At 54.2% G+C, this 27885-nt stretch overlaps 3 protein-coding genes across 16 annotated transcripts; 2 read left to right on the top strand and 1 right to left on the bottom strand.

Moving 5' to 3' along the window:
• Positions 1-81: 81 nt before the first annotated feature.
• HMGCL (3-hydroxy-3-methylglutaryl-CoA lyase) lies at positions 82-16824 on the top strand. 7 transcript variants are annotated; one of them, XM_004285657.3, is made up of 9 exons: positions 82-225; positions 4552-4635; positions 6453-6560; positions 7275-7370; positions 9085-9233; positions 11774-11837; positions 13294-13482; positions 14819-14944; positions 16148-16824. In XM_004285657.3, the coding sequence occupies exons 1-9, from the start codon at positions 166-168 to the stop codon at positions 16247-16249; spliced, it is 978 nt and encodes a 325-aa protein (XP_004285705.1). In that variant the 5' UTR covers positions 82-165; the 3' UTR covers positions 16250-16824. The 7 variants fall into 7 exon arrangements, with proteins under 7 accessions (XP_004285705.1, XP_012394453.1, XP_033272214.1 ...); XM_012538999.2 differs by having other exon boundaries at positions 151-201; XM_033416320.2 differs by lacking the exon at positions 82-225 and adding an exon at positions 237-979.
• Positions 16825-18088: 1264 nt separating this feature from the next.
• GALE (UDP-galactose-4-epimerase) lies at positions 18089-22738 on the top strand. Of its 3 annotated transcripts, XM_004285656.4 has the most exons (10): positions 19915-20048; positions 20195-20310; positions 20399-20512; positions 20746-20922; positions 21196-21309; positions 21405-21471; positions 21576-21661; positions 21771-21848; positions 22067-22181; positions 22354-22738. In XM_004285656.4, the coding sequence occupies exons 1-10, from the start codon at positions 19928-19930 to the stop codon at positions 22410-22412; spliced, it is 1047 nt and encodes a 348-aa protein (XP_004285704.1). In that variant the 5' UTR covers positions 19915-19927; the 3' UTR covers positions 22413-22738. The 3 variants fall into 3 exon arrangements, with proteins under 3 accessions (XP_049571077.1, XP_004285704.1, XP_049571075.1); XM_049715120.1 differs by lacking the exons at positions 20746-20922; positions 22067-22181 and adding an exon at positions 18089-18227 and having other exon boundaries at positions 19828-20048; XM_049715118.1 differs by lacking the exon at positions 22067-22181.
• Positions 22739-22797: 59 nt separating this feature from the next.
• On the bottom strand, positions 22798-27303 carry LYPLA2 (lysophospholipase 2). 6 transcript variants are annotated; one of them, XM_004285655.3, is made up of 10 exons: positions 27151-27303; positions 25592-25695; positions 25294-25325; positions 25101-25166; positions 24579-24626; positions 24417-24487; positions 24203-24276; positions 24024-24125; positions 23749-23922; positions 22798-23656 (listed from the first exon to the last, which is right to left on the bottom strand). In XM_004285655.3, the coding sequence occupies exons 2-10, from the start codon at positions 25667-25669 to the stop codon at positions 23606-23608; spliced, it is 696 nt and encodes a 231-aa protein (XP_004285703.1). In that variant the 5' UTR covers positions 25670-25695; positions 27151-27303; the 3' UTR covers positions 22798-23605. The 6 variants fall into 6 exon arrangements, with proteins under 6 accessions (XP_004285703.1, XP_049571079.1, XP_049571080.1 ...); XM_049715122.1 differs by lacking the exon at positions 27151-27303 and adding an exon at positions 27087-27108; XM_049715123.1 differs by lacking the exon at positions 25294-25325 and having other exon boundaries at positions 27151-27289.
• Between the last annotated feature and the right edge of the window lie 582 nt (positions 27304-27885).

Raw genomic sequence — 27885 nt, forward strand, 5'->3', positions numbered from 1 at the left:
CACTGCCCAGAAGAAATAAAAACGTAGACAGACTGGGCACGGAGCCAGCGTAGGGCGTCATCACGGCGCTCCAGCGGCCCCGCCCCACAGGCGGGGCCCCGCCCACCTGGCTGTCGGTGGTCACGTGGGGCTCCGCTGGGCTGCCGCCGGGGAAGCTGGGTGAAGATGGCGACAGTGAAGAAGGCACCCCTGTGGAGACTGGTGGGCTTGGCGTCCCTCCGGGCTGTAAGTGTCCCGGCCCGCCCAGGGGCGGTCCTGAAGGCACCGTGATGGTCAGGGTCGGGGGCTTGGCCCATAGCGGCTGCTCTCTGAGAGGCGAAGCCGGACAGCTCATCAGGCCAGGAGGGTTGGGAGGGCTTTGGAATCTTGGACCCTCTCTGACTCGTCCAAATCCCTTGAGGGGCATGGGGAAACTGAGGCCCAGAGATGGGGAGCGACTCGCCCGGGTCGTGGAGACCTGGGTCGCCATCCCAGGCGTCCTCATTCCCTGGCCAAGGCTCTTTCTGGTGACCCTGGCATCTGTCTCCCTGTAACTGAGCTTCAGACTTCCCCAAGTCCCTCATTAAGGAAAATCATGATTACCCTGCCAGTTCGAGTGGAGAAACCCAGGTCATCCCCCTCCGTCCGTCTCCATTTCCAGCTCTTGTTGCATTTGGGGACGCTTGGCGAGCTATCCCAGCGTGCTGAGCAGGACTTAGATCGCGTGTGGCCAGTTGTAATTCCCTTGGAATTGTACTTTGGGCCAGTTTGATCGTGGTGTTTCCACCTCTCGCCCATGCTCAGTGAGTGGAAGGAAAGTGTAGGAGACCTAATTGTATAAAGGGTTGAATACATTGTGTTGGGTAAAGCTCGAGCTGAGATGTCCCAGTGGTACTGAAGCCACTTTTGCGGTTGAGTGACAGGTCTCTAAACCCTGGTTTTCTTGATCTATGACATGAGAAAAGATTACCTCAGGGTTGGTTTGGAGATTAAGGAAAACGTAAGTAAAGCATTTAACATTGCTCTAGCTCTTAGTAAGTGATTGCTCAGTTGTTGCCTTAGAGTTTAGGAGGAGTTTAAACTGGTAAAAATTACACTGCCTTGGCACTAGGGGCCCCTCTCAGAAAACCACTTCAGTGTCTACTAGACCACCTTCCCCCACCGATTGCTCATTGCAAATAAATCCAGTAAGTCCAGCTTGAAAAGTTAAGAAAATTAAATGAGATGGTGGATGTAAATGTGATTTGAAAAAATTCCTGGTGTAATGAAATGCTGGTAGTAGGCCCTCCCTCCATGGGGTAACTTACACAGACTTGATGTCAGAACCAGACGGTTAAATCCAAACTTCCTCACTTCCTACCTATGTGATTTGGGGTTTTCTGAGGCTGTTTCCTCCTCTATGGAATTGGAATAGTGATAGTTCCTGTCATGTAGGGACTAAATGAGGTGCTGATGTCTGGAAGTTAGCACTGGGCTTTAGTCAGTTTTAGCTGTTGATAAAGGTACCATAGCTCAGGAGGCTGTGGCCCAGGATTTGTGTGGTTAGAGGGGATTATTTCTATGCAGAACTTTACAGAGGGAATGAATTGGGTGTTTAACCAAGGCGAGAGAAGACTGGGGGAGACCGAAGGGTGGCAGAGGCAACATGGCCTAGGGGTTAAGAGCATAGGCTCTAGATCCACACTGCTGGGTTCAGATACGAGCTCAGTGACTAGCTAACCATGTGACCTTGGGAAAATTACTTAATCTCCTTGGACTTCAGATTTCTCACAGTAAAATGGGGATTATAATAGTTCCTACCTAATAAGGTTGTTGAGAGGATAATATGGGTTAATATGTAAAAGGCTCTTTTAAGTGCCTGGCAAATAGTAAATGCTTCAATAATAGTAAATGCTTGTTTTGTTGTTAGTATGAAGTGTTGTTATGGGGAAGGAAGTAGAATTGAGTTTATTCTGTTCTCATAAAAGGAACTTGGAAACAGGTTTTACATTCTTTCAACAACATTCACTGGTTATTTATTGAGCCCATATTAGGTAGCAAGGCCTTGGAAAGATAACAATGAATAAAACAAAGTCCCTGCCTCATGGAGCTTACATTCCAGTGCGATCCTTTTAGGGTAATGTACCAGCAGAGGCTCAACATACCTTTTGGAGGGATATTCAACTTGCAGGGACCTTCCAACCTAGCCTATTGACATCCATTAGTCTCTAGGAAGCTTTACTGGCTAAAATCAAAGCCAATTCAGGTGAGTTGTTTAAGTTCCAGCTGATTCATAGCTGGGAATATTTCCTTCCTTAAGGGTTTCAGGAATTTGGGATCCTTGTCAGATTCCCAGTACCCCTCTCCCCTTGCCCCATTGCAATATGTTTATCCAGAGCAAATCTGGTAAAATGTAATTAATTTAAACAGTATTAAGTAGTACTAAGAAGAATAGAGGAAAGAGGGGGAAAAAAGCCTTGTATTACTCGGTGGTGGTGGGGAGGGGGAGATTTCCCATAGAGGACTTTATATAGGACAGACTTTACACAGAGGAGACTCGGGGCCTTTTTTTAATGTCTTCAACTGCTGAAGGTTTTATCTCCTCTCAGACTCACTCTCCTTGTCATCACCCAGCCTATGATTATAAGAGAACAGAGCCCCGTCCATCCCCACAACCCCACAAAGTCCAAGACTGCTTCTCACCACACTCAGTAGTTGCCCTCCTCTGGGGCAGGTATGCCCTTCATGCATTTATCTGTTGTTTTAATAACTATTTAATGAGTGCCTCCTTTGTGCCAAGCACAGTGTCAAACGTGAGAGGAAGTGGAGGTTACGACAGAGTCGCTCATAGAGCATACATTCTACTGGAGGAATCATTGAGCAGGCATTATTTGCAGTGCTCTCAAGGGAGTCATTATAGTCCTGAAATAGAAAATAATGAGGGTGAGGGGATTGGCAGCTTTACAAAGGGTAGTCAGAGGGGCCTATCTATGACTGAAAGATGAGAGGGAGCCAGATGTGGGAAGGGCCAGGTGAAGAGCATCCTGGGCAGAGGAACTGTAAGCCCTGAGGCCCTGCTATGGGAGAAAGGCTGGTGGGTCTGGAGTATAGTGACCCATCTGAGGGGTGAGTGCAGAACAGTAGGAACCAGTAATGAGTTCTCGGAGATTGGCAGGAGTCAGATGAGAAGAATCTTATAGGCTATGGTGAGTGGGGAAGGAATGAGTCAAGTTTCTGGCTTAGGCAACAGGGTGTATGTGATGCTTCTTACTGAGATAGGAAGACTCAAGTCGGACTGGGCTTTAGGAGTAATTAAAGTTCTGTTTAGGGACATCTGTGTTTGAGAGCACAAATGGGTTTGTTTAAAAAAACCTAGGGACTTCCCTGGTGGTGCAGTGGTTAAGACTCCGCACTCCCAATGCAGGGTGGCCCGGGTTCGATCCTTGGTCAGGGAACTAGATCCCACATGCATGCCGCAACTAAGGAGCCCATATGCCGTAACTAAGGAGCCGGTGAGCCACAACTAAGACCCAGTGCAACCAACTAAATAAATATTTTTAAAAAATAATTAAAAAAAATAAAAACCTAAATGCTCAACTGTCAGGTGGTTGGAAATGGGTCTAGACTAAAGGAGAGTTGGAAATGGCCCTGTACTGGGAGCATGAATCACTTACTCCAGAGGTCCCCAACCCTCGGGCCATGGACCAGCATCGGTCTGTGGCCTGTTAGGAACCAGGCCGCACAGCAGGAGGTGAGCGGTGGGCAAGTGAGCGAAGCTTCATCTGCCGCTCCGAATCACTCCCATTACCGCCTGAGCTCCGCCTCCTGTCAGATCAGCGGCAGCATTAGATTCTTATAGGAGCGCGAGCCCTACTGTGAACTGCACATGCGAGGGATCTAGGTTGCTCGCTCCTTGTGAGAATCTAATGCCTGATGATCTGATGTGGAGCTGAGGCGGTGATGCTAGCACTGGGGAGCAGCTGCAAATACAGATTATCATTAGCAGAGAGGTTTGAGTGCACAGAGACCATAATAAATCAGTTGCTTGCAGACTCATATCAAAACCCTATCAGTGAGTGGCAAGTGACAAACTGCATCTTATGGAGTAGACTGGACATAAGCCACACACTTCAAGTGTCACTGTCTCCCATCGCCCCCAGATGGGACCATCTAGTTGCAGGAAAACAAGCTCAGAGATCCCACTGATTCTGCATTACGATGAGTTGCATAATTATTTCAGTATATATTACAATGTAATAATAGAAATAAAGTGCACAATAAATGTAATGTGCTTGAATCGTCCCGAAACCATCCCCTCCCCCACACACACAGTCCGTGGAAAAATTGTCTTCCACGAAACCAGTCCCTTGTGCCAACAAGGTTGGGGACTGCTGTCTTATTCTATTCCTGTTTCTAAGTGAATTTTTTTTGTTGTTCTTGATTCTAAAACAGAGCAAATGTGAATTAAAGGGTGAGAAATATTGCTTCTTGTCTCAGTAGTAGTGAAGATGGATACATTCTTTCAGATTTGCCCCCCTGGAGAATTGTGACAATTCCCTCCTGTTACTTTTTGTTTCCTCTTTTAAACCGAAGGTTAGCACCTCATCTGTGGGTACTTTCCCAAAGCAAGTGAAAATTGTGGAAGTTGGTCCCCGAGACGGACTACAAAATGAAAAGGTAAGGCTGGAAATCAACCAAAAAAGTTTTTGCAGGCTTCGAGAGTTCCATGTGGGGGGTGCAGAACTATACCCAACTTAGGGCCGGGTCGGGGAGGCCAGGCAGGCACCTGTGACAGTTCAGCCACAAGTGTTGTGACCCCGGGTCCACCTTAAGGCCCTGTGGGGGTTGGGGGGGACGGTAAGTGCTGTGGGAGCGCAGAGGGAAGGTGAGGGCGTGCCTTTGATCCAGCAATTGCACATAAGGGGATTTGTCCAAAGGAAGTCATGAAAGTCACATGCAAAGATTTAGCCTTGCGGATGTTCCTTAAAACTCTGTTGTAACAGCAGAACAGTTGGAAACAACCTAAATGTTCAGTAGGAGGAAAGATAACTCAAATACATTAATGACTTCATAAAATGGAATATTGTGAAGCCGTTAATAATATAGGAGTATATTAAGATGTAATCAGATTATAAGATAGTGTCTATATATATATATATATTTAATCTTATACTTTTGTGTAAGAAACAAAAAAGTTTATATATGTGTGGGAGCACCTGCCTAGAAAAGGATCATAGAACAGTGCTGTCCAGTAGAACTTCCTGTGAAGACAGAAGTGTTCTAGGCTTGAGCTGTCCCGTACAGTAGCCACTAGACACTTGTAGCTGTTGAGCACTTGAAATGTGACTAGTGTGGCTGGGAATTGAATTTTTTAATGTAATTTTAATTAATTAAAATTTAAATAGCCACGTATGGCTCATGTCTAATGTACTAGACTGCACAGATCTAGAAAGTTACCTGTCAGGGTATTAAGAGTGTTATCTCTGGGAGGTTTTAAGGGTGGTTTTCTTTTGTTTTTGGGATGTTTTTCTGAAATAATCATGTATTAATTATTTTTTCAATAAGAAAACCTCTTTAAAAAAATTTTTTTTTAAAGCATGATCAGCCTACCTTTAATAGTGAGTGTTGGTTGGAAACAATAAGCTGTAAGCTCTCTGAGGACAGGATCATGTCTGTTCTGCTCACCGCTGTATCTGTAGCTCCTAGCACAATCCTTGGAACATAGAAGGCTACCAAAAATTACTTGTGGAATAGATTAAATTAAAGCAGTGGGAGAGAAATTGGGGGTGGAAGGGCCTGGCGAGAAGGACTTGGAGTTTTTAGGATTTTTGACCTAATCCTGTAAGTACTAGGGAGCCATGGAAGGCTTTTGAGCAGGAGAGTGAGATAATGGAGACTGCATTTTAGAAGGATTCCTGTGTGGGAGGAATTGGTAGAGTGACTGTGACCATGCCATAACATACATGGGATAATGATGGTAGATTTGGAGATAGGAGTCCACAGAGTCTGGTGAGCAGCTAGACATGGTGAGGGACAGAGAAGCAGTAGGCTGATCATGTGAGGATGAGCTCCTGTGCCAGCTGAGAGACAGAAGGGGATGGTGTGACCCTTTGGAGGCCACATCTCATAGGACCCAGAAGGTTAGTCATCTCTGCCCTTTCAGGCCATGGCACTTTGTTTATGATGGGGTCATAAAGCAACAAAAATTTAGTTTAAAAGCCTGTATGACAGGAAAATATTGTCTCCATGTCAGTATTAACTCATTTTCAAGTGAGAAACTGCTTCCACTGCAAAATGCTATCTGTAGAATTCAAAGACAAGCCTTGTTCTGCACCTGTTGGCCAGGGTTACATGTGAATTCATGATAGTGTTTGAAAGTTGAGATAGTGAAGTGCTTGCTGTAGTAAAAGCTTTGAACTAACAGGCTGCATTCTGAGACCATTTTATTACTGACTTTGCCAACCTGTCTTTTCTGGTTTTTCTCTGCATTACAGAATATTATACCTACTCCAATGAAAATCAAACTGATAGACATGCTTTCCGAAGCAGGACTCCCTGTTATAGAAGCCACCAGCTTTGTGTCTCCCAAATGGGTTCCCCAGGTGAGCCCCAGCCCTCAGGCATGTCTCAGATGAGAGGGATGTAAAGTTTTGCACTTGCCCTGCAAGTCAGTAGAAGTCAGGAACGTAGGTTTCCAGGTCTCTGGCTTTGAGAGCTCTCTGTGCTTCACAGTAGCATGTGCAGCAAAAGAGCATGCCCCGGGAGGCAGGTGGCTTGGATTCAGTCTTGGCCCTGCCCCGACTTGCATGGTGAGCTTGGTGAGGCCTTCCCCTCTCCAGCTTCAAGATGACCTCTCAGGTCTCTTCTGGCTCTAAGAAGTCTAGAATCTCTAGGCCTGTCTAGAGGTGTGGCTTCTGCGTTTGTGAAGGGGAAAGACTGACGACTCCTGCTTCACAGAGATAGTCAAGTGGGAAGAAAGATCCTGTTCCAACTGAGTTACATGGCACTGAGCACAGTGCCGGGCTCGGAGCACATTCTCAGCAAATGGCTACAAGTACCATTGCTGCTGTTGCTCCTTATGTCGAGTTGACAGTGTTAGCCATATGGAGAGACTGGGGAATCTCACCCAGGCCAAGGAGCCTTCTCGCTCATCAGCAGTCAAACAAACAGTAAGAGCGTTGGGGAGACTCAGCTCTGCAAAAGGACTCATTCTGCAAGGGTCCTGGAGAACAGAGATTTTGTGCTAAAACGTTTTTCTCTACCTAAACTCTGCCTGCCCTTGGTGGTGACTTGGCAGTGTCTCCTTTGGCTCTCAGATGGCTGACCACGCTGAAGTCATGAAGGGCATCCAGAAATTTCCCGGCATCAGCTACCCAGTGCTGACCCCAAATTTCAAAGGCTTCCAGGCAGCGGTAAGAGACCTGTTTTTGGTGGGGGCCCCTGAAATGAGATTGATGGCATTGGCCTCTGTCTTGTCCCTGGGCTCAGTCCCTGTCCCAGGATTTCTGTCTGAATGACTTGTCTCCAGCAGTAATGGGCACCGTCAGACAGACCTGGGGGCAGTCCTGGCACCGCCACTCCCAGCTCTCTGATCTTGACAAGCTGCTAAACCTCTCTGAGCCTCAGGTTCTGCCTATAAAATAAGGTTAATGATGGTACCTAACATTGTGAGGATTTCAGAAGATAGGATGCACATGAGTTGCTTAGTAAGAGCCTGGTAGAAGATAAGTGCTTAATAAACGTTAGCTCTTGTTGTTGTTGCCCATCTCCTCTTTAAAGAAAGGTGATTGAGCTCTCCACAAGAGTTAAAGGTGGTTGCTAGTATCTGTCAACCTGCTTATAATTTTACATGAGAACGTCATTGGAGATGTTGATTCCGAATTTAGGCAAAAAGCTTCTTTTAAGAGTGACTTCCAGGGCTTCCCTGGTGGCGCAGTGGTTGAGAGTCCGCCTGCCAATGCAGGGAACACGGGTTTGTGCCCCGGTCTGGGAGGATCCCATATGCCACGGAGCGGCTGGGCCCGTGAGCCATGGCCCCTGAGCCTACGCGTCCGGAGCCTGTGCTCTGCAACGGGAGGGGCCACAACAGTGAGAGGCCCGCGTACCGCAAAAAAAAAAAAAAAAGAGTGACTTCCAGGATGGTGACTGCAGCAACAGTGTTGGTTCTTGGGGAAGGCCAAGGCTTCTTTTTTATTGAGATATAATTCACTGTATTAACTTCCTAGGGCTGCCATTATAAAATATGGAAAAACTAGGTGGCTTAAAACAATAGAAATGTATTCTCTCACAGTTCTGGAGGCTAGAAGTCCTAAATCAAGGTGTCAGTAGGGTTGGTTCCTTCTTTTTTTTTTTTAATTTATTTATGTATTTATTTTTGGTTGCGTTGGGTCTTCGTTGCTGTGCGTGGGCTTTCTCTAGTTGCGGCGAGCAGGGACTACTCTCTGTTCTGGTGTGCAGGCTTCTCATTATGGTGGCTTCTCTTGTTGCAGACCATGGGCTCTAGGCATGTGGGCTCAGTAGTTTTGGCTCACGGGCTCTAGGTGTGTGGGCTCAGTAGTTGTGGCCTGGGGGCTCTAAAGTGCAGGCTCAGTAGTTGTGGCTCACGGTCTTAGTTGCTCCGTGGCATGTGGGATCTTCCCGGACCAGGGCTCGAACCTGTGTCCCCTGCGTTGGCAGGTGTATTCTTAACCACTGCGCCACCAGGGAAGCCCAGGTTGGTTCCTCTGAGGTCTCAGAGAGAATCTTTCCACGCCTCTCTCCTAGTTTCTGGTGATGATTGGCAATCCTCAGTGTTCCTCCGCTTTTAGGTGCGTCACTCCAGTATCTGCTTCCCCCTCGCTGGCCTTTCCTCTGTGTCTGTCTTCACATGGGCGCAATCATATAAGGGAAGAGGGACTAATATGACTTCATCTTAGCTAATTACATCTACAGTGACCCTATTGCCAAACAAGGTCACGTTCTGAGGTACTGGGGGTCAGCATTTCAACATGTCTTTGGGAAGGACACAAATCAACTTATAATATTCATATATCATAAAATTCACCATTAGACAAAGGTTTTTGCCACTCTGTGTGGGTATTCCTTGAAGAGAAAAATGCTGAAAGGAATTCACCTGGCCGTTGGCAGGTTGCTGCCGGAGCCAAGGAAGTGGCTGTCTTTGGAGCTGCCTCCGAGCTCTTCAGCAAGAAGAACATCAACTGCTCCATAGATGAGAGTGTGCAGCGGTTTGACGAAATCTTGAAGGCAGCTCGGGCAGCCAGTATCCCTGTGCGGGGGTGAGTCTGACCACATTGGTGCTGCCTCTCTTTATTTCCTCAGTACCATTCTGGAATAGGGCCAGGCTCTAACTCCAGTGACCATGCCTCACAGACTCCTTATCCTGGGTGCAGGCAGCCCAAGCTCCACACCCAGACATCTTTTCCCAAGTAAATTTGGTCAGAAGAAATCCTGGCAAGTGCTTTCTCCAAACCTGATTTTTGGGTCAGTTCACCAGAGGAATCTAGCAGGACAGACACTAAACAGGGTTTGTGGAGGTCAGTTTAATCCTGGCTCCACCACCAACTCTTCACACATCCCTGAGGAATCCCCTCGGCCTCTAAGACGTCTCCGACATCACGTCTTTAATAGCAGTAGTGACAGGCGTTGTCCATGTATTATCTAATTGTAGCCTCACAATCGCCCAGCAAGGAGGCCTCTGTCCCCACTTCCAGATGACAAAACTGAGGCTCAGGAAGGATGAAGAGTCTGCTGTAAGGTCACACAACAAACTGCAGCCAGAATGCTGTTTCAGAAGTACACATCTGATCACATCACTCCCGGTTAAAAACCTGTCAGTGACTCATCAACTCCAGACTTTTCAACGTGGTTTACAAGCCCCTGCGTTTTTCAGCCCCTGTCACTCTCTGCAGCTCACGTCACTCTCTGCAGCTCACATCCCTCTTCTGGCCCTGCTTCCTCAGCACACTGCATTCCAGCCAGCTGGAATTTCTTTCCATTTGTCACATGGCCCAGTTCTCTCCTGCCTCTGGGCCTTTGCACGTGCTTTCTGTAGACTCAGGACACTCTTCCTTCTACATCCTACTTGTCAGGGCTAACTCCTGCTCATCTCAGGTCCTCTCATGGATGCCAGTTTCTCCACGAAGCTTTCTCTTCCCTTAGGTGGAGTTGGTGTCCCTCCTCTGGGCTCCCAGAGTCCCCTGAACATCCTCTAACAAAGCACTTACCTGCTTGTTAAATTCTCCTCTGCCTCCCATCCCCCACTAGACTCTGCTCTCCGTGAGGGCAGAGCCCACCTCAGTCCCTGCTGTACTCCCTCTCCCAGCCCTGGGCCTAGCACATAGTAGGTGCTCAGGAACCGACGGGCGGATAGATGGATGGGGAAGCAAGGGCATGTCAGGTCTTCCTGACTCCCAAGCCTGTGCTCTTTCCTCAGTATTCCTTTAGCTTTTCTGTGCTCAGCAGTGATTGGAGAGTAAGAAGAAGGATTAAGATGGAAAAATACACTGAGATGTTTGAGTCTGAAATGTATTTATCCAGCAGACATTTATTATGCCTCATAATATGCAGAGTACTTTGTAAGACTCTAAAAGGTTTTAATGGAGCCTCAGCCTGAATGGGTGGGTGGACATAGAAACTGGCTACACCCAAGATCCAGACTCCTCACCGTAACTCGCAAGACCCCACGATCAGGCCGGTGGCCTCCTCTCCAACCTCATGTTGTACTTCTTTGCCCCTTGCTGCCCATACCTCAGCTGTTTTGTCCTTTGTTCTGTGTCTTGAACACACCTACTCTTCGGTCTCAGGGACTCTACACTGGTTCTTCTCTCTGCCCGGAACACGGCTCTCCCCCCATCTCAGCTCCAGCTTCGCGTCCTCACAGAGGTCTTCCTGGGCCATCCTACTGTTGTTGGCCTCCTCTGGTTGCTCCTGTCACACTTCCCTTGTCTTTCCTTCATAGCACGTCACTTTTTGAGATTATGTCCTTCCCTTATTAAACTGTTTGTTTGTTTGTTTGTTTGCTGTACACGGGCCTCTCACCCCTGTGGCCTCTCCCGTTGCGGAGCACAGGCTCCGGACGCGCAGGCTCAGCGGCCATGGCTCACGGGCCCAGCCGCTCTGCAGGATGTGGGATCTTCCCGGACCGGGGCACGAACCCGTGTCCCCTGCATCGGCAGGCGGACTCCCAACCACTGCACCACCAGGGAAGCCCTAGATCACTCTTTTATCTCTGTCTCCCTACCTGAAACCTTAAGCTCCGTGGCGGTGGGGATCTTTTCAGTCTTGCTCACTGCGCTTCCCCAGTGCCTGGCACACTGTGGGCAGCTCGGTATATATCAGTTGAATAAATGAGTGTTTGAACCCTCTGGCCACTCAGCCGGAGCAGCCGGTCCCTTGGCCCTCGGCTGGCCCAGCTTTTTCGTTCCCGCTTTGCTTTCACCCGTCCTTAGTCCTCTCCCGAGCATGGCCCCACTCCATGCGGCTCCGCTGGCTGCCCATAGTGCCCTCTTTAGCTTCTCCTCCCCCTTGGTTGCCTGGCTGCCTCTCTGTGTGTCGCCTGCTTCCTGAACTACAGGCGTGTTAGTTTCTTGCCCTCCCTGCTGTGGCGCTGCACTGCCCGCTCCTGGCACTGAGCAGCACTGCCTTCGCCCACTCGCTGGCATTGAGTTAGCCTCTCAGCCAGGCCCGTGGCCTCCCGCCTGGCTTCAGGTTTGGGTGCAGGCTAACCAGGGATGTGTGTCAAGCAGCCACCCTGCCCCAGCTCTGCTGGCCAAAGAGCCCGGGGGCATTGACACCAATCCTCCCTGTTTTCCCACAGGTACGTCTCCTGTGTGCTCGGATGCCCCTACGAAGGGAAGATCTCCCCGGCTAAAGTAGCTGAGGTGTGTGTGTGGGGGTGGATTTCGTGAACGTTGGCTCCCGTGCCTGCCCCTGAGTGCATAGGTTGCTCTCGCCACACTTTCATGGTGGGTCACGGATTTCATTTCTTTGCCCAGCTCCTTCATTAAGCCCCTCTGAGAGCACAGCCCTGTGCTCACCCCTGGAGGGCCACCTCCTAGCCTGGCATGAAGTCTCCGAAGCCCCTGCCCTCTACCCCAGGGTGAAAGCCCCTGACTCAGTTTCCAGTCTGGTCAGTGGACAGGTGATGTGAGGTGAGAATCCTCTGCAGAGGGGTTCCTTGTAGTGGTTGGAGAGGCCATTGACATCCTCTGAGAATAACACAGAGCGGGAAATGAACTTGAACAGCCCAAGAACTTATGTCATTTTGTCCTCAAAAGCACCCAGCAAATTTGGTGTTATTGTTATTCCGTTTTACAGTTGAGGAAACAGACTAACTTGCCATGCAGGTTGCAAATGGTGAAACCAGGTCTCAACTCCCATCTGCGTACCTCTAAAGCCCTCTTGCTCTTCCCACACACCAGGTAGCACCCGGAAATGAGCATTGCTAACAGTAGCAACTGCTTATTGAGAGTGGCTGCTGTCGTCCAGAATCTCAGCCTTCTGTTGCCGCCAGTCTTCCCTGTATCCCTGCAAAGGCTCGTCACTGTTTTTCAGAAGCAGAAATTGAAGCTCAGGAAAGTTAGGTCCATTGCCAAGGTCCCATAGCTAGTGAGCAGCGGAACTGGGGTTTCACTTCAGCATCACGTCACTCCCGAGCCTGCCGCTTCTGCTGCACCCTCTGCCGCCCACTGGCTGCCATGGCTCCTTGTCATTCTGCCCACATGGGCAGTCGCGGAGGGGGCTCACCGATTTCTTTATCCATCAGACCACCGTTGAGTATCACCACGTCCCTGACCCCACCTCCGCCTTCCTCCCCCTTCTCCAGCACAGCAGTGTGGAGCAGCGTCTCCTCAGGTGGGGCATATACTGCTCTGGTTTTGCAGTGATTTTAGGGGTTGACAAATGCGCTTCTAAAAATTTTAATAGTTATGTACTTCTCTTAAAAATATATAACTAGCACCCCAGACCCATGATTTCACACATCTTCCTACCAAGGATAGAGCTACGCGAAAGGAATCAATTCTACTGATTCTGGTCCCTGGGTCTGACACAGTGTGTGAAGGTGGTTAAGTGGAGGACTGGATGGAGTTTGAAGCACGCACAGGAGGAAAGCACAGGGGTTGGGGCCCCAGGGCCCGCGCCCAGTGGCCAGCTTTGCTCCTTACGTCCCAGTCTCCTGACGAGTAGAAGGAGGATCGTCATTCCCACTCATAAAGTTGTAAGGAGTCTGTGGTCTGGTAGGAATTTAGCGTCTCACACGTGGAGGTGTTCTGCGTAGGCTAAGGACCCCTGGCTTGAGGAATCTGGGGTCCTCCAAGCGCCTGCTTGTTTCCCCAGGTTGCCAAGAAGATGTACTCGGTGGGCTGCTATGAGATCTCTCTGGGAGACACCATTGGCGTGGGCACCCCTGGGACCATGAAGGATATGCTGTCCGCTGTCATGCATGAGGTGCCAGTGGCTGCCCTGGCTGTCCACTGCCATGACACCTATGGCCAGGCCCTGGCCAACACCTTGATGGCCCTGCAGGTAATCAGGGCATGTCCCAGAGTAGAGGCACATGTCCATTCTCCCGAAGGGTATGGTGGCAGGACAGCTATGTTTCGTTTATTCTTTCAGCAAGCGTTCACTGTGCTGAAGGCCCACACCTGTGTGCCAGGCCGCGGGCTGGCCATGGCGGACACAAACACGTGACCCTGCCCTAAAAGTGCCTGCATCTGTCTGTTAGGAGAGACAGTCGAGAATCAGGTGACAGTCCTAATGCACTGTGACAGATGCCACGCAGGGAGGAAGCCTGGGGCTCGGCAAGGCCCCAGTCCCAGCTGGGGAGGCCAGGGAGGATTCGCCAGGGGAGGCCTGAAGGACACGAAAGTTAAGCAGTTGAAAAAGGGAAGCGGAAAGGTGACCAGGCAGCACTGCATTGTAAGACTAAGGTGGGGTCAGGGAGGACTCAGGTGCCCCGGCCCCGCCCTAGCACACAGGGCTGTGAGTGCGCGTGCCTGTGCCTGTGTGTAGCGAGAGCGGGCAGGAAGTAGGGAGGGAGGCAGAGGTCACTCAGAGGGAGAACCTTTAATGCTGTTCCCCAAAGATTGGACTAAGACCTCAGATTGGGTTTCTTTTGAGGCTTGCTTCTTGCGGGCTGGCCCAGAATGAGGGCCCCGTGGCCCAGCAGCCCCTTAGACGGAAATTTCCGAGTGTCTGACCACAGGCTGCCTTGCTGTAGTGATAGTCCGAGTCCAGCCGGTTGTCTTTAGGTTAGCTAGAGCAATCCGGGGCCACCTTATTTTTTCCCCTCTTTCTAGTTCTCATGTTACCTCCTTGAGGCTCATGTCTTTAAGCCAGATGATTCTATTACCTTCTGGGTCTGTTTTCTCAGAGTTGAGGTTTAAGGAGAGAGGAGAAAGTGAAACAGTCATATTAGGAAAGTGGGGCGACTGACCTAGAGAAATGGGATAGGCCCCTGTGGGGTTAGAGGCTTGATGTGGGGTGAGGGAGTGGGAGCGGGGGTGAGTGAACACAGTAAGCACAGGGGTCTGAAACCTCAACAGTGGGAGAGGGTTAGTTTAGGTCGGTGATCGGGAAGGGCCCCTCTGAGGAGGTGGCTTTTAGGCTGAGAAGGAGAAGGTGAGGAGTTGACCATGAAAGGAAGGAGGGTGGATATTCCTGGCAGAGGAAACAGTGTAGCATAAAAGACTCACACTGTTTTAGGAACTAAAAAGAGGAACAGTTTCTTTCAGTGGGATTTTCACGTCGACAGAATCATAAGCCAAAGAATTTCAGGCAGCAGATGGTAGGTTTACAAGAACCGGCTTTGTAGGCTCTGGTCCCCACAGTGACAGCCATGTTTCACCATCCTTGTTTGCAGATGGGAGTGAGTGTCGTGGACTCTTCTGTGGCGGGACTGGGAGGCTGTCCCTATGCACACGGAGCATCAGGAAACTTGGCCACCGAGGACCTGGTCTACATGCTGGCCGGCTTGGGCGTTCACACGGTAATGTCACCTGCCTCCCGGTGGCGGCAGCCCTGAACTGTCCAGAGCTCTGCCTAAAGCCGGAAGACAGAAGCTGCTGGGTTTGTTCAGGGTTTTTGTGGTGGTGCTGGTGCAGTTAAGAGAAGGGTGCCAAGGGATTAGGGCCGTTCTGTCATATGTTTTGGGATAACAGCGTGGCAGATGGAGGCCACGAGGAGGCAGGCCCTCAGTGTGAGGGGGCACGGGGGTGTAGGGAAAGAGCCCTGAAAGGGTAAAGCCATGACCTGAAGCGAGTCAGTTTCCTCTGGACCTTTGTTTTGTTCTCTGAAAAATGAGGGCGGCAGAATTAGCCCCCCAGGGCTCTGCCGGAGTCAGTAAGGGCCCTCAGTGTGGGTTGGAAGCAGTGTAGCATCTGTGCTTTTGGATTAGACAGAACTGGGTTTAAAACCTAGTCCTGTCACTCACAGGCTGTGTGACCTGACAGATTACTTCACAGCTCTGGGCCTAGGAAATGGGAATAATAACAGCACCTATCTCACAGAGTCATTATGAGGATAAGAAAATGTGGAATGCTTGGCCCAGAGCTAAGCAGATAGTACACATCAGTAAATAGCTATTGTTATCAAGAGGTTTTCAGTGTGGCCCTTTTAGTTGGTGTTTTTTTTTTTTTTTAATTTTTCACTTATTTATTTTTGGCTGCGTTGGGTTACGTTGCAGGGTTTCTCTAGTTGTGGAGAGCGGAGGCTACTCTTCGTTGCAGTGCGTGGGCTTCTCATTGTGGTGGCCTCTCTTGTAGCGGAGCACGGGCTCTAGAGCGCCGCCTCAGTAGCTGTGGCACACAGGCTTAGTTACTCCGTGGCATGTGGGATCTTCCCAGACCAGGGATCGAACCTGTGTCCCCTGCACTGGCAGGCAGATTTTTATCCACTATGCCACCAGGGAAGCCCTTAATTGGTGTTTTTACTCCTGTTTCTCTCTGCCTCACGGTCCTTACTTCAGTATTCAGTGTTTGACCACGGTGGGCCAGGCCTGTGCTAGACTCTGGAGCTGGAGAGCCCCACATGCCACGAGGACACCACCTCACAGGCAACTGGTATTCCGTCGTCAGAGGAACAAGGGCCTGGTTGTCTTCACCCTGACACGGTTTTCTGTCCAGTCTGATGTTTCCCTGGGTGTTGAGGGCGTGTCGTGACTTTACTGCATCCTCTAACTTGTTTCTCAAAGGGTGTGAACCTCCACAAGCTCCTGGAAGCTGGGGCCTTTATCTGTCAAGCCCTGAACAGAAGAACCAGCTCCAAAGTGGCTCAGGCTACCTGTAAACTGTGAGCCCCTTGCCCCCCAAAGCCCTGGGGACTGTGTGGGAATAGGGACATGTGTGGATGACTCACAGATGGGCATGTGGAAATGGGAATGAAATCAACAGGAGGAGGCACCTCACTGCCAGCTCTGCACCTAGATCTCTCCTGGCGGAAAGGAGGTGGACTGGAGTTGCCTGGCCTCAGGCCCTCCCTGCCTGACCTGAGTATGAGTAAGAGACTTGGGCAGCTGGAGGTCTCCCTTCACCATGGACCCAAAGGCCCAGGAGTTGGATGCCTAAAGGCACTTGGGAACCCAATTCTCTGACTTGGGTTGATCCTCAAGTCTCATCTCTGGGTGAATCCTGCCAGTTGGCCACTCTGCACAGCCTGATGCTGCCATATCCTCGGGGCCATCGCTCGCTGACTTTGTAGGGCAAAGGGGCAGGGAGGAATTTTTCCCTCAACTGGCAGAGGGCATTTGGTGAAGGGGTGAGGGCTGAGCTGTGGTGGCCACCTGCCGACTCCAGCACCTCTGGAAAATCTCCACTTTGAACATGATTGTTGAAAGCAGCTTATGTAATTAAAGGTTTAATGACATAACCATTCCAGTGTTCTGTTGTACAGATGTGTGTACATAGGGAAGAGGGAATAAAGCATCTTTTCAACATTTCCTCTAAGAGGAAAACACAGACTTCAGTTTATTAATCTCTGAATTTTCTCCCTCTTTCCCTTCTTGAGAACTGGGGAGGTCGATGGTAATGACAGCGCTGACCAGAGCACCCTGGGGAGGTTGTTTCTGAGGCTCGTGGCTCTGTGACCTGGGCTGTTGCACAAGGTCCTCTGGGCCTGGGCAGGTGCAGCTCTGGGCACACTCAGCTCTCGGGACCTCAGCCTCTCCTGCCTGTCAGCGTCCTTGCTGGACTCGGGCAGGCCCACGGCACTCAGGCTGTGGGACACACGTGTGCATTTCTTCCTTTGCTCGGGTTTCATCATTCAGTATGTCATGCCTTTATACACATCATTCCTTAGCCCTCCCTTTATTTTAAACAAAAACAGAACACCATTTTCTAACGTACTATTATGGTAGGCAGCGTGCAAACCGTTCCAGGCTGATCGCAATTGGCGCTATAATTCCAGTTTTAGTTTTAGGGCTCCCTTAGCGGTATTTTTAAAAAAAAAAATCTATCTAATCTAACCATCTTATCTATCTAATCTAATCCATCTACGCCAGGTCTATCTATCTAATCTAATCTATGCCTGGTCTTCGTTGCTGCGTTCGGGATCTTTAGGTGCGGCATATGGACTTCTTAGTTGCAGCATGCATGCGGGATCTAGTTCCCCGATCGAATCGCGGGCCCCCTGCATTGGGAGCACGGAGTCTTACAGGACCGACAGGGAAGTTCCCTTTGGCGGGTTTTTAAACTAGACTTTCCAGAACGGCAGCTTCTGGGCGACCCCTACCCGTTCCCGTCCTTCGGCGCCGTCCCTCTCGCCTCTGTTCCAGGCAGCCATCTGCTTCATGCCAGGGTTACTAAAAAGAAAGAGTTTGGCAGCTGCGAAAACAGTGGAAAACCTGCGGGCGAGCGTGGAGCCGCGGTCTTCGGCCCCGCGCTTAGCTGTGGCTCCCGCCGCCGGACGGCTGCCGGGCGCCCCTGAGAAGCCCCATCTCCTGGGGCGCGGCGCCTGTCTCCCGTGGTCGGGACAAGCGCTGGCGCCTGGGCTCGCGGGCGCGGCTCCGGGCCGTGCCGTGCCTTCCTCCGCCCACCGCCCAGGCACGGGTCGGTACCGCCCTCTGCGGGACGTGCCGCGCAGGCGTCCTGAAGACGTAGCTTCCTTGGTCCTCCCGGCGCCCCGTACTGCGGTCTCCCCGCTGACACGTCTCCTGGGGGCGTGGAGGAGGCGGGGCCAGGGCGGGCCGTCGGTTCTTAAAGGGACTGGGCGCGGAGCTCGGAAGGCGGCGCCGTTCGAGGCAGCGCGGGGTGCGTGGTGCGGAGCAGGTTCGGGAGGTGAATGGGGGGTCTGGGCGGGTTTGCGAGGGGCCGGGTGGTCCGCCGGGCGCGAAGGAGAGTCTCGGGGATCTGGGCTGCGTTCTGGGCAGAGTCCCGCCAGAGCGGACCCACCCTCGCTGCTCGCAGCTCCCGCTGCCTTGGCTGGGGTGGCCAGGGTTCATTCATTCCCGGCCGAGGCACTCCTAGTTCGGCCCCCTCCGAGCCACCGCCCGAATCCCAGCCTGAGGCTCAAGTGCACTTGATAGCTCACGGCCCTGCGCCCCCTCCTCTCCATTTTACGGACTGGGAAAACTGAGGAGGCGACAGCTGACCGAGGCCACTCTGCGAGTCGGAGGGAGGCCGGCCTCACCAGCCTTCCTGCCTCCCATAGCTCCTCCGCCACCACTTTCCGGGGGCCCGCACAGTGCATGGAGCTCGGTGGGACGGGGGCGGGGGCGGCTTCAGCGTCAGGAGCAGAGTCCAGCGGGAAACAGTGGGGGCGGGGGGCGAACTGCTTGGGGAGAGGGGCGGGGCTTTGATCCTGGAGATCCAGATTCTAGCCCGGCCAGCACTAGCTTTGTGACTTAAGGCAATTACTTCACCTCTCTGACCTTAGTATCCTTTTTTGTAAAGTGCCAGTAATAACACCTGCCTCATCAGGATATTGGGGGAATTCAGGAAAATAATGCAAAAGTGCCCAATACAGAGCCTGGCACGCAGCGGGCGTTCAGTCGAGCTGGATGAGCCCAGAAGAGGATTGACGCAGCTCGGAGGAAGGCGGCTGCGGGCCAGGCCGCCCGGAATGAAAGACCTCAGTGTCTGAGTTTCCTCCCCCGCCCCCCTCCTCCGCTCCACCGTCTCTGCCCGTAGAGTTTGTTCAGGGTGGTGGTGCACACCTGACAGTGGAGCCTGGGGCCAAGGCCACGTCTACACTACCCTGTTCAGTGCCACCTAGAATTAGGCGGGATCTTTAGCTCCAAGCCGGGAGTGGCATCCGCACAGGCGGAACCAGCCTGGCTGACCTGGGGTGGGGCCCACTCCAGGAGTGCAGTGCTGTAACCCCAGAGCTGGGCTCAGCCTGCCTGGCAAAAGACCCCACCCTGAGGCCGTCTGCTATATTTCCTGCCTCCTCCCAGTTGACCTTTGTGGGAGGGAGTCAGGGGGCTGCTTACCCCAGGAGGTATTAGTCACTGAACCAAGGAGCCAGTTTATACCTAGTGATGGCAGAGGGACTGGGAAGGTCCGAGTCTGAGCAGACAGAACCCCTTCCTGGGCTCTTGGAGTCCCAATGCTGCTGCCTTGTTTCCTTCTGTCCAGAACTGTCCAGTCCCCAGACACCTCGGGGAAGGCAGTGTGGAGCCTAGGGTTCCATCTTCCCAACCCCCGGTCAGTTATGGCACTTGTGCCATCAGTCTCCCCACCTGTACCATGTGGCAGTCCTTTAAAATCACCTCATCTGACCCTCACACTACCACGTGATAGTTGGACAGTTATAAACTCCATGTTATAGAGATGGAAACTAAGGCCAAGAGAGAAGTGGTCTCCAAGGCCTTAGGCCAGAAAGTGATGGTATCCAGTCTTGGGCCAGGGCTGACTCCAGACCCACCCTATTAACTAGGACGCACCACTGCCTCCCTCTGACGCCAGAGTCCAGATCGAAGGAGGCCCCGAGCAGGCAGCCTCAGCCACCTCTGAGTCTCCGTCCTGGGCCAGGCGCGATGGCGGAGAAGGTGCTGGTAACAGGTGGGGCTGGCTACATCGGCAGCCACACGGTGCTGGAGCTGCTGGAGGCGGGCTATTCGCCGGTGGTCGTCGACAACTTCCATAACGCCATTCGTGGTGAGCAGGCGGAGGGGGCTGGGGCTCCCAGGGGGATGGAAGGGAAACCCTGCGTTCTGCCTCCAAGAGATGGGTGTCTGGCCAGTCCCTTGGGAACCCAGCACCCCATCTTCTCTGACTTTGATGGCCTCTATGTGCCCAACCAGGAGGGGGCTCCATGCCTGAGAGCTTGCGCCGGGTTCAGGAGCTGACAGGCCACTCTGTGGAGTTTGAGGAGATGGACATCTTGGACCAGGCAGCCCTACAGCGTCTTTTTAAGAAGGTGGGTGCTTGGCAGGCAGACAGGAAAGGGGCATAGCCAAGGGCCAGGCCTGTAAGCAACCTCTGACCCCAGCTTTGCAACCCTGCAGCACAGCTTCACGGCAGTCATCCACTTTGCTGGGCTCAAGGCTGTGGGCGAGTCGGTGCAGAAGCCTCTGGATTACTACCGAGTTAACCTGACAGGAACCATCCAGCTTCTGGAGGTGAGGCCTGAGGCAAGGACACAGACACTGTGAGGGCCCCTGGCCGGGTACGCAGTGCCAAACACGGTGGCAGAGCCCAAGCTGTGTCATCTTTGCTAGGTCTTTGCCTCTCAGCCTCAGTCTCCCCTTCTGTAAATGGGAGCCCATAGCTCAGCCCCACCCACCTGGGAGGTGTAAGGGGGCAGGAATAGCGTGCGAGGCAGAGGCCACTGACGCCTCCCCTCCACGGGCAGATCATGAGGGCCCACGGGGTGAAGAACCTGGTGTTTAGCAGCTCGGCCACCGTGTATGGGAACCCCCAGTACCTGCCCCTGGATGAGGCTCACCCCACAGGTGGCTGTACCAACCCCTATGGCAAGTCCAAGTTCTTCATCGAGGAAATGATCCGGGACCTGTGCCAGGCAGACAAGGTGAGGGCCCCCTTTGATTCAGCCGTGGTTCCGCTCACGGACCCCTCACAGCCCACCCCCGCGAGCCTGAGGACGGGATCCTGATCAGCCTCCACCAAGGAGGAGGCTGGGGTTCAGGAAGCAGCAGTGACTTGCACGAGGTCACAGCACTTGCAGGGAGGGCCCGATACCCTGCTCCTTTCTAGGGATAGACAACCAGCAGGGTGGGCTCTGGATTCAGCTGGGACGCGCAGCCTGCACCCCAACCCCCATCGTCTGACCTGTGTCCCACAGGCCTGGAATGCAGTGCTGCTGCGATATTTCAACCCCATAGGCGCCCACGCCTCGGGCTGCATCGGCGAGGATCCCCAGGGCATCCCCAATAACCTCATGCCCTATGTCTCCCAGGTAAGGGAGAAGGGAAAGGAAGGGGGTGGCCCTAGACTTGAGGGCTACAGCTGGTGCCAAGGTCCTGGGAAAAGCTAACCTGACCTCCACCCCAGGTGGCGATTGGACGACGGGAGGCACTAAATGTCTTTGGCAACGACTATGACACAGAGGATGGCACAGGTGAGCTCAGAACCAGGAGGAGCCAGGAGTGGGAGCCGGGAGGGAGACTGCGGTGGGACAGAGACTGTACTGCACCCAGCGCCCCACCACCTCCTCCTCTGCAGGCGTCCGGGATTACATCCATGTCGTGGATCTGGCCAAGGGCCACATCGCGGCCTTGAGGAAGCTGAAGGAGCAGTGTGGCTGCCGGGTAGGAAGAGAAGGGAGGGAGGGGAAGGAGACGGAGGCCTGGACCAATGGGGCCCAGAGGGGTAGTAAGTCCAGCCCCTGGCACGGTCCCTGTTCTCCTCTCTGGGCAGATCTACAACCTGGGCACGGGCACGGGCTATTCGGTGTTACAGATGGTCGTGGCCATGGAGAAGGCCTCGGGGAAGAAGGTAGGCTGGCAGCCCACCCTGACCCACCCCCAGCCCCTCCCACTAACCTACATGACGGGCATCCCAGCACCGCCCTGTCTCCCCAAGCCTGCCTTAGGACTTGACGCCTGAGAGCGAGACCCTGCTCTGGACCTCCATTTCTTGAGGGCCTGGTTAGCAAGTTGGCAGATAAGGCTAGGGCCAGCTCAGCTAAGCTACAACCGCCCCCTCTCTTGCAGATCCCGTACAAGGTGGTGGCCCGGCGGGAAGGCGATGTGGCTGCCTGTTATGCCAACCCCAGCCTGGCCCTCAAGGAGCTGGGCTGGTCAGCAGCCTTAGGGCTGGATAGGATGTGTGAGTGCTAGCCCAACCCCTGACCCTGGGTGCTGGCCTGGCCCCTGGGAGAGAGTCAGGGGCTAGGAAAAGGGCCGCCGGGGGTCTGGCCCTGCCCACTCCGGGCTGTCCAAGGTGGTGCGGGCCCTGCACTCCAGCGTGGACCCTGAGCACAGACCTCGCCCCATCACAGGTGAAGATCTATGGCGCTGGCAGAAGCAGAATCCTTCAGGCTTTGGCGCGCAGGCCTGAGACCCTCACCTACCAGGGACCAGAAAAGGAAGAGAAACAACTGCCTGCTCTCCAGCCTCTGGGAGGAACCCAGGGGCCTCAGAGCCTCCCCTACCTCAGACCCCAACGGTGCCCACTCAGCCCACCAGGCATGAGGCCAAGCGCACCACTGACCAGGTATCAGGGGTCTCTATTCCACAGGGTCCAGGAACCCAGGAGGACCACCAAGAGCAAGTGGGGCGAAGCAGGGCCCTGAGACACACAGAACGCCCTCCTCCCGGGCACTAATTTATACTGCTACGAAGGAGCTTCCCAAAGTATTTAAAATAAAGTTTTCTTACACTGGAGCAGATTCTTGCACGTGATCACACTCTACCCCTTGGATAGAATCATCCAGGCCTAAGAGTTGAAGCAATTTCTTTAATTTTATCGGAATCCAGACACAACAAGAAAAACACCCAAAACTACATGGAGACAGAAGACAAGACATGACTCCTCCCCACCTCCCCCTGGCCCTAGAGTGGGGACAATGTGGGGTGAGGCAGCTGGGGGAGACCTTGAGCCTCAGTCCAGCCCTGCAGGCTCCAGGCCCGCGGGGGCGGAGGGTAATGGGGAGGCAGGGCCCAGCCCCCAAGTCAGAATGGCTGAGGGGAGGCCCCCTCGAAGGACTCCGCCCCGTCACCCACACTCCTGCGCAGGGGCAGGGAGCCCACAGCAGCAAGGGGGCCCGGGCCACAGACACATTCATGATTGAGAAGCAGCTGGAGTGGAGGCAGGAGAGACACGATTATCTGGGCAGAATCAGCTGGCGGGAGAGGGTGGGAGGTGGGGCCTGGTAGGGCCCCAGGGGCCAAACCCTGAGGTCACAGGAGGGGCCCAAAGTGGGGCTAGTGAGTGAGGTCCTGAGTGAGTGGGTCAGCGGCTGGGCCCCTTTCTCCCGCTGCCTACAGCCCCTCCAATACTGCTGCCAGGGGGGCCCCCCCCTCCAGGGAAATGGGATAAGAAAGCAGCCCACCCGCTGCGGCAGACAGCCAGGTGGCTGAAGTCAGGAAGGGAGGCCCGGCCAGGCCTTGGCCTGCCTACCCCAGAGGCCTGTGGGAAAAGGAAGGGTCCAGGAGGGTGAGAGGGGCTCGACCGGCTCAGATCCAAGATGGTGCCGCGTGTGCCAAGTCCCCCATGAGCTGGGGGACCGCGCTGGGGGCCAGCAACTGTAGTTAGACAGGAGGCAGCAGCTTCTCAAGAAACTCCTTCACAGCTGCCATCTCCTGGGGGTGGGGGGTGGGGGTATTGTGAGAGGCTCCTGGCTGGAGGGAGGAAGGAGAAGGGCGGGAGTGGGAAGCAGCCCCTCGGCACTGACCTGAGGACAGGAGCTGTGCGTGACCCCGGGGTAAGTCTTGAACTGGACCCTGGCGGGTGTGACAACGGACCGAAGCTTCTCGGCTGTCAGGGCCCCAAACCGTACGGGAACCATGGGGTCCAGCTCCCCGTGACACTGAAGGATGGTCAGGTCCTTGGCACTGCCGTTGGCTGCCTGTGGGCCAGACGGGACTCAGAGAGCAAAGCCAGTGCTTGGGCGCAATCCCCCAGCCTCAAGGAGACAGAGGGCAGGAGCGGGGTAGTGGAGACACTCACCTGGGGGAAGGCCCGGTGCAGAGGCAGCCAACAGCTCAATGCCACAATGCCAGCCAGAGGGTGGGGGCAGGTGAGGGCTGTGTAGAGGGACAGGGCTCCACCCTGGAGGAAGGAGAGAATGAGGGCTCATGAGGGCACAGCTCAACTCCCACCCCCCACCCCCCTCTCTCTCCCCTCACCTGTGAAAAGCCTCCCAGGACGATCCGATTGGCAGGGATCCCATTCTTCATCTCATGCTCGATCAAGGCCTTGACTGGGGGGAGGGGGCATGACTGGGTGGAGGGAAAGCTGCCACAGGGACCCAAGGAAGGGAGCCAAACAGGTATTGCCAGGCACTTTCCTCGGCGGGCAGAGGGGGAGAGGGAGGATGCCGAGGAGGGGCTGGGGCCTTACTGTTCTCTGCTGCCTTCTTAATGCCAGCCTCGTCCTCTGGGGCATCTGGACTCAGCCCCATCAGGTCAAACCTGGAGGAGCAGAGGCGTTGGCAGCTCCTAGGAGACCTGGGCTGGCCCCAGGCAGCTCCCTCAAGCTCCTATTCCCCCTCTCCAAACTCACCAGGAGGGCATCACCATCTTCATGTTGAGTGTCACAGGGATCCGAGGCCTGGGGAGGGACAGCAAGAGGGGCCGTCATGCTCAGGAGGGATGAGGAAGCCACAGCAGAAAGCCCAGGTGGGGGCAGGGCAACCCCTGGGGAACCCTCCCAGCAGGCAGGGCCTGTGTTTAAGGTGTTGCCAGGCAACCTGCCACGTGGGGCTGGAGGCTGTGGCTGGGGGCATCGGCAGTAGCAATGGAGAAGCACAGCCCAGCACTCGGTGTGCGGGGTTCCAGCTCTGTCGGTGAGTACTTGGGGAAGGGGTACAGGGGGTGCTAGTTCTAGGAGTCTCAGGTCTAGGAGGCCTTGGGTCTGGGGCTGGACCCTATTCCTGAGGGTTCCACAGGAATGATGAAGGCTGAAAATGGCACTTATGACTGCTCTGGGCCCCAGGCCCCAGGATGCAGCCGGCAGGAGAACAGGCCTGGGACCACAGGACCACCCCCCATCCTCAGCCCCTCCCCTTGCTGGGGTGACACTCACGCGTGGGGACAGATGTACTTGACGTGAGGGAGCCGGATAGTAGAGAGGGCGTCAGCCCAGCTGTGCCTGTAGGAGGGAAGAGAGAAAAGACACCGATGTGTAGAGGGAGGAAGGGAGGGCGCAGGCCGCTCCAGTCCCGCCCCCTGGGCCCTCCCCCACTTCCCCAGAAACACCCCCTCCCCAGCTCACTCACCCTGTGTCTCCAAGGCCATGTAAAAAAATAACCTGGAAAAGGATCAGAGATGGGGAATAGGACAGTCACCGTCCTGCTATCACTCTCACTCTGTCCTCCAACTTCTGGCCACCCCTCCCTCACCCCCAAGGACCTGGAGGGGAACTGAGGTGGCAGCCAGACAGGTGATTAAGCCCCTGCCTCCCGGCTGCAGGCTGCTCGCCCTCTCCTCACTGCCACCTCTATTTTCCCCACGCCCCCTCCAGCCAGTTCCCCAGCTGGCCCCTTGGGGGCTGCGTGGGTAGCAGATGACCCTTACCGCAGCTGTTTCCCGCTCAGCTCCAGACACAGTGGCAGCATCGGTGAGCAGGGGCACAGACATGGTGTTACCACACATACACTGCAGGGCTCCACGGCTGGGGCCTGTGCACATTCGGGACAGTGGTCAAGAGCAAGACCAGGAAGGGGAGAGACTCCTGACACAGAAGCAGAGCCTCAAACCCAGGGCCTACCCGGGCCATCAGCCCTCAGGTTCTATCCTGGGCACAAAGAAAAGCCAGGCAAGAAGTTCTGGGTCCGAGCAAGCGGGCAGGAAGTTTGCCTTCACTCCAGGGCTGAAAAGCAGGGACAGCCACCCTAGTGGCCCTGCTTCTGGCCCCCCACACAGCCTGAGGTTGCTGGAGGTGGGCAGAGGCAGGGCTTTGGGGCCGTGGGGCAGGGGAGCCAGGGCATCCCCTGCTGCCTTCTCCCCACCTAACACTCTGTTGGCAGGTAACTGCCTCCTCTCCCTGCTCTCCAATCATCCCCCTTCTCTAGAGCCCTTGCGTCCCCTCCTTCCCAACTCCCGGCCCTACTGGGAAATGAAGGGAAGGAAAACTGCCGGGAAATATGTTTCCAACCCCTACCCTCAACCCCACACACATTTTCTCCAACTTCCCTCCCATCCAGCCCCCATCAGCCTTCTGGCTCAGCCCTTCTCAGAGCCCCTGGGAGCTGCCCATGTCCCCAGAAGGCACACAAACTCCGATCCACCACCCACCTCCTAAACAGTGCCCCCCACCCCCCTGTATGAGGCCACCTGCTGCTGCCCACTGACTCCAAATAGGTCCCCCAGCTCGACCATGCTCTGGGACTCCCAAACGCACAAAAGAATGCCAAGCTGGCTGGCTCCTCCCGTCCTTAGCATCCTCCAAACTCCCCGGCAGCTTCTGCTACCTGCCCCTAAGTGCCGACCCTTCCTAGCAGCGCCCACCCCTCCCACCCCACCAACTGGCTTCCCCCTCCCCTCTCCCCCGAGCGCCCCTCCGCACAGTAGGATCCCTCACCTCTGACCCTGGGGTTCCTCTTCCCACACAGGAATGCACCTTTTGTCCTAAGCTGAGATTCCCTTTCTTCCCCACAGAGATCCTTCTACCCTCACCCCAGGCCCCTCCTCTCAGAGTGGTGCCTTCCCCCCTGACCTGGGGTCTTCCTCGCCACAGTAGAAACTTCCACCCTGCCCTATGGTCTCCCACTCCCCACAATGGGAACTTCTGTTCTGACCGAGAGTCGCCCTCCCCACAGTGACAATTTCTATCCTGACCCCGGACCCGCCTCTGGCCACAAAGGGGCGTTCTACCTTTGACCCTGGAGAGCACCCGCCCCACAATGGGATCCTCCACTTCCGACCCCGAAGTCCCTCTCATCACACCGGGACCCCATCTTCCTCCCCCTCTCTGCCCCCAAAGTCCCCCAGACCGGCCAGCGCCTCTTCGCACCTCACTCCCCACCCCCATCCCTCACAACTGCGGTTGCCCCTCCCCACTCGCCAGTACCCTCGCGGTGGGCCGATGCCCCGCCAGTGCCCTCCCCGGGCCTGCTGGCCCCGGACCACGGTACCTCCACTCCTGGGGGTTTCGAGACCTCTCGGGCGATTCTCCTCTCTCTCCCGCACAGACACACACTCTTCCCCCTCTGCCGCCCCCGCCGGAACTTCCGTTCGAGTCCCGGGAACCCAGCCATCGCGCTGCCGGAAGTAGCCTGGCCAGCGGTACGGAACCCGGAAGTGGGCGTCGGGGTTTCTTCAGATAGGAGCTGCCATGTTGGGTACGGTGGGGCCACTCCCCATAACCAAGCCACGGAGTCTCCGGCCGAATCTAGACAGTGCCTCCGTGGCTCCCACTTGCTCCCACCACCCGTGCATCTCCTGGAGGAAACCTGTCCTGAAGGAGAGGCATTCCTCACACTAGCAGAGCTTCCCACCTTCCCATCCATTTATGGTCTTGGGTTTCCACCACTGGCCCTCACGTCCTGTTCCAGGGTCATGGATAAAGTCATACACTCAGCTGAAAAGACACTTTGAGACCATCTAGTCTTCCAACCTTACTTTAAAGATGAGGAAACTGAGGCTCAGGGGAGGGAAGTAAACAGCAACCTCAGGATTACACTGTGATGCTGCCCCTGCACCTGCTTCCTGAGCTGTAAAACGGTGACAATAACCACCCAGCTTACTTCACAGCTTTGCTGTTAGGCTCAAATGAGGCCGTGTGGAAATGCTCTATACAGTGTAAAATCACAGCGTTGAGGACATAATGACTCTAAAAAGGACCTGGGAGAAAATAACACTGGCATCAG

The sequence above is a fragment of the Orcinus orca genome, chromosome 1 (genome assembly GCF_937001465.1).
Source record: "Orcinus orca chromosome 1, mOrcOrc1.1, whole genome shotgun sequence".
Lineage (NCBI taxonomy): Eukaryota > Metazoa > Chordata > Mammalia > Artiodactyla > Delphinidae > Orcinus > Orcinus orca.

Coding starts and splice junctions, on each gene's coding strand:
- HMGCL (XM_004285657.3), top strand. CDS start 166: ATGGCGACAGTGAAGAAGGCACCCCTGTGGAGACTGGTGGGCTTGGCG. Junction 7,371..9,084: donor TCAAAGGCTTCCAGGCAGCG/GTAAGAGACCTG, acceptor GGCCGTTGGCAG/GTTGCTGCCGGAGCCAAGGA. Junction 9,234..11,773: donor GCCAGTATCCCTGTGCGGGG/GTGAGTCTGACC, acceptor GTTTTCCCACAG/GTACGTCTCCTGTGTGCTCG.
- GALE (XM_049715118.1), top strand. CDS start 19,928: ATGGCGGAGAAGGTGCTGGTAACAGGTGGGGCTGGCTACATCGGCAGC. Junction 20,923..21,195: donor ACCTGTGCCAGGCAGACAAG/GTGAGGGCCCCC, acceptor TGTGTCCCACAG/GCCTGGAATGCAGTGCTGCT. Junction 21,662..21,770: donor AGGAGCAGTGTGGCTGCCGG/GTAGGAAGAGAA, acceptor CTCTCTGGGCAG/ATCTACAACCTGGGCACGGG.
- LYPLA2 (XM_049715123.1), bottom strand. CDS start 27,273: ATGGCTGGGTTCCCGGGACTCGAACGGAAGTTCCGGCGGGGGCGGCAG. Junction 25,696..27,150: donor CGAAACCCCCAGGAGTGGAG/GTACCGTGGTCC, acceptor GAATGTGCACAG/GCCCCAGCCGTGGAGCCCTG. Junction 23,657..23,748: donor CGCACAGCTCCTGTCCTCAG/GTCAGTGCCGAG, acceptor CCCCACCCCCAG/GAGATGGCAGCTGTGAAGGA.